At 35.3% G+C, this 14,298-nt stretch overlaps 2 protein-coding genes across 2 annotated transcripts; both read left to right on the top strand.

Moving 5' to 3' along the window:
- The first annotated feature begins 307 nt into the window (after positions 1-307).
- On the top strand, positions 308-1,001 carry LOC142519677 (protein S40-4-like). The gene has a single exon (XM_075622709.1). The coding sequence runs from the start codon at positions 384-386 to the stop codon at positions 873-875; it is 492 nt and encodes a 163-aa protein (XP_075478824.1). The 5' UTR covers positions 308-383; the 3' UTR covers positions 876-1,001.
- Positions 1,002-4,947: 3,946 nt separating this feature from the next.
- On the top strand, positions 4,948-13,850 carry LOC142548873 (vacuolar fusion protein MON1 homolog). The gene is made up of 14 exons (XM_075657496.1): positions 4,948-5,690; positions 6,000-6,079; positions 6,229-6,300; positions 6,402-6,441; positions 8,194-8,295; positions 8,431-8,552; positions 9,757-9,889; positions 10,010-10,101; positions 11,328-11,409; positions 11,529-11,593; positions 11,897-12,199; positions 12,281-12,372; positions 13,332-13,396; positions 13,742-13,850. Exons 1-14 carry the CDS (start codon positions 5,118-5,120, stop codon positions 13,835-13,837), a joined length of 1,917 nt encoding a protein of 638 aa, XP_075513611.1. The 5' UTR covers positions 4,948-5,117; the 3' UTR covers positions 13,838-13,850.
- The last annotated feature ends 448 nt before the right edge of the window (positions 13,851-14,298 follow it).

Raw genomic sequence — 14,298 nt, 5'->3', positions numbered from 1 at the left:
ATTAAATTCTTATAATTCTATTCTAATCTCAAATTTCCGATCAATCCAATAATATTCTTAATCGCCACTTACGTTGTGAAGTGATGAAATCCTCTCTCTTCAAAAACAAAATAAAAATATTTTCTCGCGTAAATTTTCTGTCCTAAATTAATAATAATTAATAAATGAGGTGGTCATCTAGAAAGTTTTTCGGGGGCAAATTTGTAACTTCGTAGTGTCTTGCAGTTGCAGTTGTAAATGCGAAATACAGTTTTAGAGAGAGAAAGAAGCTTATCCATTTCAAAGCCCTTTATAAAAGCAGAACAAAGCCCACCTTTCTCAGCACGCCCTTCTTCTCCCTACAAATCTCCCACCTCCGTACAATTTCTTTTCTTTAGTCTCACATGTCGGCACCGGAAACCTGCCTCCCAAGAGCCAGTAACTACAGATTCCTCCCCGCAGATCACGCACACGACAACGATTCGATGATCTTCGAGCTCGACGAGTCCGACGTCTGGAACACGGCGACTCTCTCGGCTTCTCCGGAGTACCTTAAGAAGAGTGCCAGAGTTTCCAGCAGGAAGCCCTCGGTATCGGGCACGAGGAGAGTAGCCGGATCGCCGGCGTCGCTTCCGGTGAACGTCCCGGACTGGTCGAAGATACTCAAGGATGAGTATAGGGAGAATCGAAGCAATGACAGTGCCGATGATTACGAGGGGAACGACTGCGGGGAGATGGAGGATTGGGTTCCGCCGCACGAGTTTTTGGCAAGGCAAATGGCGAGGACTAGGATCGGGTCGTTCTCTGTGCACGAAGGAATTGGGAGGACTCTGAAAGGTAGAGAACTCCGCAGGGTTAGGAATGCGATTTGGCAGAAAACAGGGTTCCAGGATTGATTAGTGATCGAGGTTACTAATTACCATCACTTTCTTGGAAAAAAAAAAATTAATGAAATTCTAACATTTTGATGAAGAAATCTGTATTATTTAATTAAAAATCCGAAATCTATAAGTTTTGTCGAATTGGATTTATTAGTTAGTTGAATACTTGAATATCAATGCAATTTCTTTTAAATATTGATATATTCTTCAAAGTGTTCCGAGGCATAATAATATTCTTGAAATATTTGAAAATCCATCCTTTCAGTAGTATATTGGGGACATAGGCTCTTCTATATTTTCTTATTTAGGCCAAATTAATTAATTTGGAATATTTGAAATCGATCAGAAAAAGGCTTTCTTTTAAGTAATTGGGACAAGAAAAGCATAAATCCACTTCTGAATCCGGTTTGCTTTCTAGGCTGTATGGGTTAATCCTTGCTTGTTATGTATGATCTTGTATAAATTTTGTATTTTGAAGCAAAGTTTTCTTCCCACAATCTCCGGTTAACAAATGTATGTATGCATAAACACATGTTTTGAATGAGCAATTTCAATCACAATTCACACCCAAAAGAGAATGTTTTACCACATAACTTAAAGCTATTGGTATTTGAATTAATAAATTTCAAATACATTCTTGTTAAGAATTAATGTAATGAATTTAAATCTATTTTTCTATCTTCATAAAAGAGTGGGTGAGGTCAAGGTAGATTTGAAATATATGAATTTTGATTAGTTTTATTATTTATAATTAAATAATTAATATTTTATTTTTTATATAGTAATAATATACAATATATTGAATTTTTAATAACATCGTTATTGTGTGTATTCGAAAAAATATTATATAAAATGTAAGATGTGTGTCTGAAGTTATAGTCTTATTTATGTAAATAACCAAAATATCTATTCTATTATCTATTGTATCAAGGGTGAAGACATGATAGTAACCACCTAGGGGACATCAACTTTTTTTTTCCAATTTTACACTTATATGATACTAATATTAACTTTTGTTTTTTGTTTTTTTTTTTGTTTTTTAATTTCAACACACATTTTATTTTTATTTTTTTTATTTCAACAATTCAAATATCAATTTAATCCCTCCATAATTTGTCAAATTTCACTTTAGTTCATCTATAATGATAAAAAAATTGTACACACACATCGGATGTGCAGAGCAACTAGTATTTAATTAAATTTGAAATGTATCCATCCTAGCGTGATTTAATGTAATTTGAAATTTATTTTATTTTATGTAATTAATATATAAATAAATAAGATGAATTTAAGATTTGATTATTGTCCCTGGACATCGTATGAATAACCTTTTCACACAACAAAAAGCACAATGAACAAACTATGCGTGATATAATTTTTCAATAAAATTTTAATTAGAAAAATCGAAGTTCTGATCATTAAACTCACTCTATCGAGTCACATAAATCAAGGGCAAATTCATATGATTTTTCATTTATTTTTTAAACACTTACTAATTTGATTGTATAGATTCGTATAATTATATATTCTTACTCTTACTCGTAATTGATATGAATGATGAGCCATTATTTTATTCAAATTTTAGAAAACAATACAATTATAAATCATTGTCATTACATTATATATATACACGATTCCATCTTACATCAATGTATTCATCGTTATCCAATCCCATAAGTATATTGTATCTGCATATTGCGTCTCAAAGTTGTCTTTAACAACATCAAATTTCAAAACATCGTGAACCCATCGGGCACCAATTATCCACATACATAATTTTAACTTTTAGTTTCTTTTCTTTCTTATATTTTTTTTATTCAAATTACGACTTTTCTTAGAATGTTACGTACAGAAGTCGTTCATTCTGTTTTAAATGATCTAACATTTTTTTTGGCTACAATCTTGGTCCAAAATATGCCATCTTCATGAAAACAGAAACTCGGCATAAACCTTAAACCAAAGAATATAAAGATCGCAAAGCACTTTGATGAAAGTGTAGGATTGGGGTTGATATGTTCTGTTTCACTTTCAGTGGGGGCTTGTGAAAAGGGAAGGTTTAGTTGAAATTTCAATGAAGAATAAATTCTTGATCCCTTGCTAATATGGTTCATTTTTTGACCAACTTTAATAATTATGGAACAAAATGTTTCAGGTTGTGGCATCTGTTAATTTACAAACTATTCCCTTTTGAAGTATATTGCTTTTATTTACTCATATTTAAAAATAAGATATTGTATTATTCATTCCCAGTGGAGTTCCTTGAGCTATAGAAAGACCTGGTCATGCCTGGTCATGCGGATGCCTCTAGGATAGGACAGTCTGTTAATCAATCAAGATTATTTATCTGCCTTGTCTTAGTTTCCCGACGAAGGGCTAACTGACTTCTCTCCAGTACCTCAGCAAGCAGTTGATGACATGAAGATGAAGTTTTCTACATCCAGTGAGATTATGTCGGTCGGGGTTATCTAATGTCCTAAAATTTAAAAGTTTACTAGATCGTATGAAAGATTTCTTGAGTAATGGATATTATTTGTAACAAACCATGGATTATAGACTGGCCTAATACGAGCTTCAACGCATACTCATGTATCACTGCTGGTCATAGATCGTGATCCAGTATTAGTCGTATCTCATATCCATGCATCGTCGTTCATAGAAGCTCAATTGGTACCAACACTTTACGAATCTAGATATTTGAGTTTGGATGTCGTGAGTTCGAATATTGGAGAAGACGAAATAAACCAATTTCCTGAGGCGATATCTTTTATAAGTGACAATGCATGTTTATGAGCTAAAATCACATTATGTCGAAATATTGAATATATTTGTGTTTTTTGCGACCATCATCGTAATATGTCAAAAGTTTCCCCTTCTGCATCACTAAAATAATTCCTAAGTTTCTGATTCGAACTTCCTCGTGGACGTTTCGTCCATTCCCTTAATAAAAGTTTTTCTTAGTAATTTTTAAGGTGATATTACTAGTAGTAGTTGATTGTAATTTATGTAAATTTTTTGAGAATTGATAAAGAATTGAGAATTAAAGATTGAGAATTAAAGATTGAGAATTGAGAGATAATGGTGTGAAAAAAATGAGGGAGGTGTGAGTATTTACAAAATAAAATGGGCCAAAAAAGTTCGACGTTTGACCAGACGACCCAGGTCTAGGTCAACCGTTACACAACAACCACATTATTGTGATCGTTTATCATCAATGGCCACAAAATCATGGTAATATGTCAAAAGTTTTCCCTTCTGCATCACTAAAATAATTCCTAAGTTTCTGATTCGAACTTCCTCATGGACGTTTCGTCCATTCCCTTAATAAAAGTTTTTCTTAGTAATTTTTAAGGTGATATTAATAGTAGTAGTTGATTTTAATTTATGTGAATATTTTGAGAATTGATAAAGAATTGAGAATTAAAGATTGAGAATTGAGAGATAATTGTGTGAAAAAAATGAAGGAGGTGTGATTATTTACAAAATCAAAACGGCCAAAAAAGTTCAACGTTTGACCAGACGACCCATGTCTAGATCAACCGTTTATCATCAATGGCCACAAAATCATGGCCGTCTATTTCATATTTAAATAAAAAATAAAAATTGATTAAAAGGTCGACCCGACGGTTCAATGCTGTCGGAATGTTGATCTCCAATGACCACGTGATCGGTCGATCGTGCCCGTACATTTTATTTTAAAATTAAAAACTACCAACCCGCCTGGTCGAACGGGTCCAACCCGACGAGTCTATGAGTTTTTAAGCATAAAATTATAACCGGACCACATTGGATTGGTTACGGCCAGTTTTGCGTCAAACCCATCGACCCGATCAACCAACTCGTTGACCATTGACCAGGTGTGGTTCGGGTCCGGGTCAAACCCGAACAATGGCCATGTTTTAATAAAATTGACTGGGTATTGGACATCATCTTGAGCCCATCTTTAGATAAAAGAGAACATATAATTTCATTTTAAAAAAAATTCAGGCCTGTGAGTAAGCCCAAATAAAGTTTTGGCCCATATTTGCTATTCATTCTCAGCACTCCCAGCCCGACATCATTGATCAGACATACGCCGTCGTTTTACTTATTGTCCGTCTCTTTCCACCACCAGGACTGGTAGATACAACGAATTCCCGACTTTACTCTAAATTAGCTGTTCGATCGAATCCAATTTTATCTGCTAAACCCTAAATTTCATGAATCAGAAATCTAGTCCAATTGTTTAGTTTACTTCTTTAGGTAAAATTATTATTAAAAATGGTTTCTGATTCAATTGCTTCATCCCCCAGCTCATCCGCCGAGAGCAATGATCATCAAAACCCTGAATCCAGTTCGGACCAGGATCCGAACCCGGATTCGATTGATCAATCACTCGACGCCTTGGAAAATCAGTTAGCTTCTATCTCAATTTCTTCCAATCCTCCGTCGATGACTCTAGATGATGATGAAGTGGAGGAAGACGAAAAGGTGGAGGAATCCGTTGAGCGCATCAATATCTCGAATGGGCCGTTGGACGGAGAAATTAGAGGTAACGAGGTGGAAGATGAGATCGAGGAGAAGCAGATCGGAGGTAGGTCGATGGCGGAGACTTCGGGTGTGATTAAAGAAAGCTCTTCGTTACCGTGGAGGAATATTTCTGAGGGAGAAGAGACCGAGCTTCCCTTGAGCCCGAGCAGCAGCGGATATGCCGGTGAGAGGGGAAGCACCAGTGGCGGTGATGAAATTAATGACGACGACGATGGGGATGAGAATGACATTCGCGAGGTTAAAAACGATGGAGTTGTGGGGTCCCAGGAGCCATTTATCTCCGGCAAGCGCCACCCAGATGAGGTCAGTTGGGTTCATATATTTCAAATTTGAATACCAATTTGGCTTTGTATTTCCTGATGGAAATAGTTTACAAATTGTTTTCAAATGTAGCAGTAAGATGAAGTTAGTCAACATCGTGTATTTGCTACTTGGAAAACTGAATGGTATACAGTTAACGATCTACTGGATGAATATCATATGCTTAAATTGTTTATTATTACGTTATAAAGCTAGATATTGTTTCTTATGGTCTTATAAGAAAAGAAATATAAATGAAGTTAGAATTCTCTCGATCTATGTTATATGGGATGTTTGATCGTTTAATTGCAGGACGATGCTTCAATTTCATGGAGGAAGAGGAAGAAACATTTTTTAATTTTGAGTCACTCCGGCAAACCTATATTTTCAAGGTTTTTGCCCCAGCTCTTTTAGTAGATTCTGGATTGTGAGGCTCGTATTCTTTTCTCTGTATTAATGTGAAGTCGTTATGCTGTTCTATGAACTTCAAGTTATTAATGGATGATATTTCTCTTATCTGGTTTTACTGTTGACATCAAAGATATGGGGATGAGCATAAGCTAGCTGGATTCTCTGCGACGTTGCAGGCCATAATTTCCTTTGTTGAAAATGGGTATGCAGTGTTGCAACAACAGTATTGTTACATATTAATACTTTCAATTGTTTTTAAATTCATTGACTGGATGCCATTTATTACTTATTTGATATTCTCAGGGGAGACCGGGTCAAATTGGTGATAGCTGGAAAACACCAGGTTAGACGTTAGAGTATCAACTTTACTTTCAAGTAACATGTTTTACAGTTTGCTAAAAATCTTCTGCTTTGTCACAGCTTCTTCATAGAACAATTTTAGGAGCTACCTTATGACATATGAAGTAGGTCCAACAGCGCACAGAAATTTATTGCCGTTGCCACCTTTATTTGCTTGTGACGTTTTCTGTTTTTGTATGGCTGAGCCGGACAAATAATTCTGAGCTCACATTTTTATTTATCGAAAAAAATTTGCTATGTTAAAATTCAGCTGTTAAAGCATGTAAGATATGCTGGCTAGGTTTCAATTTACATGAATTTGAGGTTTGCCTCCTTGGTTAATGTGGAGAGTTTGAAAATTAATTCAGAGAGCATAATCATAAATGGAACATTGTAAAAATGAAAGTTTTTTTTAAAATAATTTTCAGCAATTACGAGGAAATTATAAAGCTTCGTCACATTGGCTGCTGTTTTCAGAAAGAACCTACTGATTTAGTGACTTTAAGAAATTCAAATTTCATATCCATCTTCCTGGTTCATTTGGACGGGATTGTATGCAAAATCGAGCTATTCTGGAAGATTTTATTTCTTGTAGGATTGCCTTCCATATTTGAACCAAAATTCATTTCTATATGGCTTCATACCTGCTGCAAATGATTGTCTGACGCGACGCCAATGGACAACTTTATGTGATGGTTGAACTCATTCAGATTGTAGTGAGGCTTGTAGAGAATATTAGTAAGAAGTCGAAAGGAAGATTGAACTTCAGTTGGTATTGTAATAGGGAGCAAAGGAAATGAAAACAAATACTCCTTATCATTCTTTGATTTTATTTTTTTTGCTTATTATGGGTGAAAATCAAGAAGTGCAATCAATGGTTGAGATAGTCTCAATGCCAAAATAGCCTTGTTCAATTGAACAAGATCACTTAGCTTGGCCTTGGGGTTCCTTTCACGATTGCTCTGTTTTCTATGGTTTCTTTTGCTGTTTGTGGAAGAGATACGTTAGGAAAAAGCAAAAGCATTGATCGTTTTAGTGGTAAAAAAACTACGTCTACATGTTTCAAAAAGGTCATTTGTCAAACTTCACACACTCTACTCTAGCATCATGAAGCATGTATCACCAATTGTAAAAGTCTTAAGAAGGCCAAAATAATTCTGAGCTGTTGTTACAAATGCTCTCAGTCTCTGTCCCATAAATTTTTTAACTGCTGGGAACATCGTCTTTTTAACCCTTTTAAATAATGCATCAAATTAGTGTATGTATTTTTTTTCCCCTGATTTTATGATTTAAAAATGATGTTCAGTAGATATCGAAATAATATCAAAATGTTACGTGCTTGAAGGGTGATTTATAAAGAGCACCATTCCAAGGTAAACTAAAACTCATCTTGACCAAATGTTGTGAATGATCTATTTACTTTGAACGAGGAAGTATGTCCCTTGGTGTAATTCTAATTGCTGCGAGAATAACTATTTCAAAATGGTACTAAAAAATGTAAAAATATTTTGATCCATCATGGATTGTAACACTTGCCTGTTATATTTCCTGTATTTAACATGAATCTGAAATGCTTGTTTCTTTGCAGTTGTTATTGAATCATTAATATCTCTGTGCTGTCTTAGTTTATGTGAATAATGATCTTTTCTAACTTTTTTCCCCTAAAAGGTGGTTTTGTTGAAAAACTAACTACATATACTATCTGGTGTTGTATTTATTGTGTTTTTCAAAATCTTATAGAAGGTTCATATTTCAGGTAATTTTTCTTGTGAAAGGGCCTATTTACTTGGTGTGCATAAGTTGCACAGAAGAGCCTTATGAATCATTGAGGGGACAGCTAGAGCTGCTTTATGGTCAGGTAGCTTTTCTTTCCTCTAGGTATTGGTTTATTTTATGGCTCTCAAACACCCAGCCTATAGTTTTTGCCTCTTCTAGGTTGCTGGATTTTTTTTCCCCAAAATGGATACGCATATTAATTCCTATCTAAATCCAGATTATACTCATCCTCACAAAATCTGTAAATCGATGTTTTGAGAAGAATCCAAAGTTTGATTTGACATCTCTGCTTGGAGGAACCGACACTGTCTTCTCCTCTCTCGTTCATTCTTTCAGTTGGTATGCCTGATGCTCCTTAGCTTGTTGAATTAATTTGGTACTGCATCAGCTACCCTATTTCTTTATTTTATTTCATCGATGTCTTGTTTCTCTTCTCCAAGATGTGTTGTATTAGTGGTATTACTTTATGTGTGACCAAAAGATGTTTAGAAGCTTAACTGGTTGCGAATCTATTTTATGGTTGTCCAGGTCGCAGTTCAACAGTATAATTTCTTCCGATAATGCTACGAGTTGCTTTGATTTCTTTTCTTTTCATAAAGTTAAGAGTGAGAAGGGCATTAAAGAGCACAACTGTATTTTACCATCTACTCTTGCAAACTGATGAAATACTCACTCTTCTTCCTTAGACTTTCCTCTTGCCCTACAATTCCTATCTCTACTTTGATAATATGCTGTTATTTTTGTCCTCTAGTTTGATTTTTTACTGTGATTTGATGCTTCAAGTCCCATGATCACCTTTCTGTTTGTTCCACCAATCTGCAATCTACCAGGGTTGACTGTTTTCAACTAAAATGTATAATGTTTATCAATTGAGTCATGAGTCATTATCGTGCGGATTTCTGGTTACAAGCATTAAGCCTAATATTTAAAGAAAATCCAGTTCTGCTCCTCAAACATTGTAAAACCCAACTCTGAATTCCCAGGCACGTGAAAAATGAACAGAAATCCATAGGAAACCTAATATTTAAAGAAATCTAGTTCTGCTCCCCAAACATTGTAAAACCCAACTCTGGATTCCCAGGCACGTTAAAAGTGAACAGAAAACGTGTATAAGCGGAGGCTTTTGAAAGTAGTCCACGTGATACGCCTGTCAACCAATTGCTATGCCAATTTATTTATTAGAAAAAGGAAAGCCTGTCCACTGCCACTTATACTGCTGCTCTATGATGTATGTGCATGCATAATATTGGTGCAATGTGGTGTCAGATTCTCTTCGGACACAGATGTGCTGCTAAAATAGAAATGACACTTGCCCAAACGATTGTCAGAAGTGTCTGACTGCTGCAAAAAATAAGACATAAACTGGTAAAAACTTTTAATATTAGTTGAACGAAATTAAGTAGTGAACCACATGATTTCTCATGGTTCCAATTCAAAGTGTTATCTACTCAGTCATCTAATAAAGTCAGTTTAGAGTCTTTAGACGATAAATTTTTTGAAACTTAGTGGTTTATAATTATATTATTCTCGGTTTTAATTGTAGGAATCCTGCCACTTTTCTTCATGCCTACGCTTGTCTTCCACTTTCTTATGTGACACGTCAAGCTGCAGGTGCCATCTTGCAAGACATAGCTGATTCAGGAGTTCTGTTTGCTCTCTTAATGTGTAGACATAAGGTAATTGTGCCATTCTTGCCTTTATTTAAAAGTTGCCTGATCACATATTCTTAGTTACTATGATGCCGGAGTTATTGATGATTTATATGTCAAACCATCTTAGAGTGAAACATGATACAGGTTATCAGTCTTGTTGGTGCACAAAAAGCATCTCTTCATCCCGATGATATACTGTTACTCTCAAATTTTATTATGTCTTCTGAATCATTTAGGTAAGTCTATATAGCTTCCAAATGTCACTATTATCTTTCTTGATTGATCGAACTGCAGGCATCATTCATTCAATAAGCAATTTTGGGAGTGTTCATGCACACATGCAAACTTATTTTGGTTGTGAAGTTTGCCCGCCACTTTTTTGTTGCTGTTAAATGGTCCAAAATACCATCCCGATTTTTCGCAACAGGGATAGAGTTGTTCATCCTGGGAAATTCTATGAAAAAACATGCTATCTCCTGTTATTTAATGTGAATCAACTGACTATTTATGTAGTGTTTGTAAATACTTAAAAAATGATTATAGACTTTTCTTTTGCAAATTTGTAAAGGAAGAGTCCTTAATTGCTTTTTTTAAGCATCTGCAAACACCATCTTAGACTTTTTGATTGTCCTTTAGCAATCTCCATTCTTGGATTATTATTTCGGATTATCATTATGATCCCCAGGCGTTTGTTCATGCATAATGGTCTGTAAATGAACTTTTAGGCATATATGATGAAGTTTCTAGATATAGACTTTGTTACTTGCACATAATTATGATATGTGACTTAAATTCGCGGAGGACAATGGGAACATTGCCCATTTTTCGTCCCCACTTTTATGAAGAGGCGGCAGGGTTAGAAAGTAGTGGAGTGCAAACTCCAGCTTCAAACATGAAACGTAGAAGCCAAATATTATGGGGTTGGATAGCATAAAAAGTGAAAAGTAAATACCTCTTCCAAAAGAATCGTCAATGAAGGGCTCCTAGAGTTCTGGTGGATGAATTTCTATTTCTACAATCATGATAACATGCAGAAGAAAATCAAGATCAGTTAGGTTCTTTCATCTACTTATGTTCTGCCCTTCTGCTCTATACTTTGTATAAGTTTCTTCATTGTTCACAGCGCACGCATTCCTCGTATTAAATTGCCTTATTTTCCCCCCAGCGTATTTGATAGATCAGCGGTGTGAAGTGTGAGTTTGCTATGCCCGCGTCGCGGTACAACTTAATCGGTAGTACTGAATGTGTCTCTTTTCCCTCCTTCTACAAACACAATGCATCTCATGTGAAACGGAAGAATTTGTATTGTCTTTAGCTACTTGTTTGTGGTCCTTAAAATTTGTTAATATATGTTCTATGTCAGCTAGTGTAGTGACCAGAGGTTACCTTTTCTAGGTAAGGGCGCTTATTTTTTTACATGTGTGTCTGACACTTGTCTCTTACATGATTCAATTTCATGCAGGACTTCAGAGTCTTTTTCACCAATTTGCCTGCCTAGATACAATTCCATGGCATTCCTTTATGCTTATGTTCATTATTTTGATGTAAGTTATGCTTAAGTTTGGAAAAATAATAAATATTACACATGACATTGTTGTAGAATCTTTGTATTTGGTTATTGTTCATAGATTTTATGTTTGTGAGTTGTTGAATTTTGTGACAGATCAATACTTATCTGATATTGCTGACCACAAATTCAGACGCCTTCTATCATCTAAAAGACTGCAGGTAAATTTTTTCATGTTTTCTGCATCTAGAGAACAAAAGATTTGTGATCTCCAACTTCGTGGGAGATTTTTCGTGGTCTCATAGAGAATCTTATTTTTGGGTAAATTGATCTGTTTTGGTCCAGTCATCTAAAAGACTGCAGGTAAATTTTTTCATGTTTTCTGCATCTAGAGAACAAAAGATTTGTGATCTCCAACTTCGTGGGAGATTTTTCGTGGTCTCATAGAGAATCTTATTTTTGGGTAAATTGATCTGTTTTGGTCCAGTCTTTGCTGAAACGAATATATCTGGCACATCTTGTAGGATTCGAGTCGAAAGTGTACTTTTGAAGTCAAACTTACTAAGTGAAGTTCAAAGATCCCTGGCACATGGTGGTATGCGTGTTGAGGATTTGTCAATGGAACCCACTTCTCGTGCTGGAGCCACATCTCCTCATTTAGGTCATCCACGTTCTGCAACAGATTCCCCGGGTAGAACAACGGAGTCGTTTGTTGGCCTTGGTGGTCCAGATGGATTATGGCATTTCATATATCGAAGTATTTATCTTGACCAATATGTGTCATCTGAATTTTCATCTCCAATCAACAGTTTGAGGCAGCAAAAAAGGTGACTAGAAAAATCTGATTGCAATTTGACCCTCAAGTATTCTCTATCATAAGAACTTTATGGAAGCTTCTTATTTCACAGATTATACAGGGCTTATCAAAGAATTTATGCTTCCATGCATGATAAAGAAGTAGGAACTCATAAAACCCAGTTTAGAAGAGACGAAAATCATGGTAAGTAATCTTCATTTTTTACCCTTTTGTTCTAGTGGAGCTATTTTAACTGTTCTTTGTATTGATAGCATGATGTCCAGTATAACCAGTTATTCTTTGTTTTTTCGTTCATAAATAATTCAAGCATTTCTTGATGTTAAAGATATCACCTAGATATATTATTAGCATTAAAAAAGTTTCTTGCACAGTTGCACCACATCCAAAAATCTCTGAGGAAACATATGCTGCGGAACATAGAGTTTTCCATTGTTTTTTTCGAGGTCAATTCAAAATAATATGAATTTCAATTCAAAATAATATGAATGCATGGCTTAATGAATTACAATTAGTTAGAAGTGGGGTAAGGAGTCATTTCAAGGTTTCCACCTTTGTAAGGTTCTGCATCGGCATTTTCTGCCCTCAGTTTCAGTATAGGACAAGTCAACCACGCCTTCCTATCGAAAAACAGTGGACTCGATGTAGGTAACAATGATGGTGAAAGTTTTGTTAATTTTTGCAGAAATTTTCCAATATAAGTGCCATATAATTGACTGGTTTGAATGTTTTAAAGTAAACAAACAATTAGTTGCCTCGAGCTTTGTTACAATGCTGGTATTTTTGAAATTAATGCTATGGAAGAAAATAATTATTTGCTTAACTTTTCATACCATGTGAGGGGCTCAGTTTGGAAACAAAAATAATTTCGATTTGTGGACATCTTTGGGAATCCACGTCCAGCAGCATTTTTATCAGTCTCCATGATTCCGTTGCAAGCTTTCTTATATCAGTTGACGACGACATAAATGCTCCTTGCAATCTAGGAAAAATAGATTATCGTTTTTAATGCCTAATGATGTCATATGGGTTTTAAGTTGGCAATAGTTACTCATTGACTTCCTTGATGCATTTGGCCATTTGTTAACTTCAATTCCTGTTTAATTTGCTTTTTTAACTGTCCTTTTGGTGCTAAAATGTCACAGTGCTACTCTGCTGGGTCACATCAGATTTTGAACTGTATGGAGCTTTTGACCCCCTCGCAGACAAGGTTTGTCCATTCAAATCTGTGTGCTCAAAAAAGAATTGTACCCCTTTCCGAAATAGTGCTGCTGTCGAGTTGTGTAAGATACACTTGACTCTGGCACTTCTATCTGTGTTCTTGTTGGTTGGAACAATATTACATGTGCTGAAAAGCGAGCAGCCTGCATTTTCTTACGTATGTAAAGTATATTTTGAAAGCTCGTCACTCCTACATGCCAAGAATCACCGCTAGTTTGTGTGGCCTTTGGTCTCAGAGAGAAATTGCCATGGAAGATTCGAATCCATGTTGAAAATTCGAAATATTCGTCATTGTTTTGTAATCTTTACTGAGGATTCCCATTGGATTTTGCAGGCTCTCGCCATAAAAACTTGCAATCGCGTTTGTCAGTGGGTTAAAGATGTAGAAAACGAAGTTTTCTTGTTGGGGGCAAGTCCTTTTTCATGGTGACGATGCTCACTCCCATGTATCCTAGACTTTTTTTTCTCGCAATATTTAATCTTTTCACCTTTTCATAGGTTTTTTAGGCTTTTTGTAGCATATTCTTGTACCCGACCATCTTACTCTCAAGAAATACCATATGTAATTTTTTACTATATATGACGTTCATAGTAAGCTCTGGTGACTGGATTTTCTCCCTCATATTCCGACAATGAAACAAACTATGACGATCCAGTCGTAGTATCGCTTTGCGAATGCTGTATTGAAATCTTAAATCATTGCTGACTATTTTATTTTTATACCAATTACAATTTCGTTTTTTTCTTAATTTGAAGAAATAAGATTCGGACTCCCTATAACTTATGCACGTCATAAGGGTTTATCAAAAACTGACGGATTGACATTTAACTTCCATCGTGGTGACTTTTGATCAAGTACTCGCATAAAAACAACAAAAATACCAATTTACA

The sequence above is a fragment of the Primulina tabacum genome, chromosome 1, assembly GCF_025594145.1.
Source record: "Primulina tabacum isolate GXHZ01 chromosome 1, ASM2559414v2, whole genome shotgun sequence".
NCBI lineage: Eukaryota > Viridiplantae > Streptophyta > Magnoliopsida > Lamiales > Gesneriaceae > Primulina > Primulina tabacum.
This window is presented reverse-complemented; position numbering and strand designations above follow the sequence as displayed.

Coding starts and splice junctions, on each gene's coding strand:
- LOC142548873 (XM_075657496.1), top strand. CDS start 5,118: ATGGTTTCTGATTCAATTGCTTCATCCCCCAGCTCATCCGCCGAGAGC. Junction 11,410..11,528: donor CTTATGTTCATTATTTTGAT/GTAAGTTATGCT, acceptor ATTTTGTGACAG/ATCAATACTTATCTGATATT. Junction 12,200..12,280: donor AGTTTGAGGCAGCAAAAAAG/GTGACTAGAAAA, acceptor CTTATTTCACAG/ATTATACAGGGCTTATCAAA.
- LOC142519677 (XM_075622709.1), top strand. CDS start 384: ATGTCGGCACCGGAAACCTGCCTCCCAAGAGCCAGTAACTACAGATTC.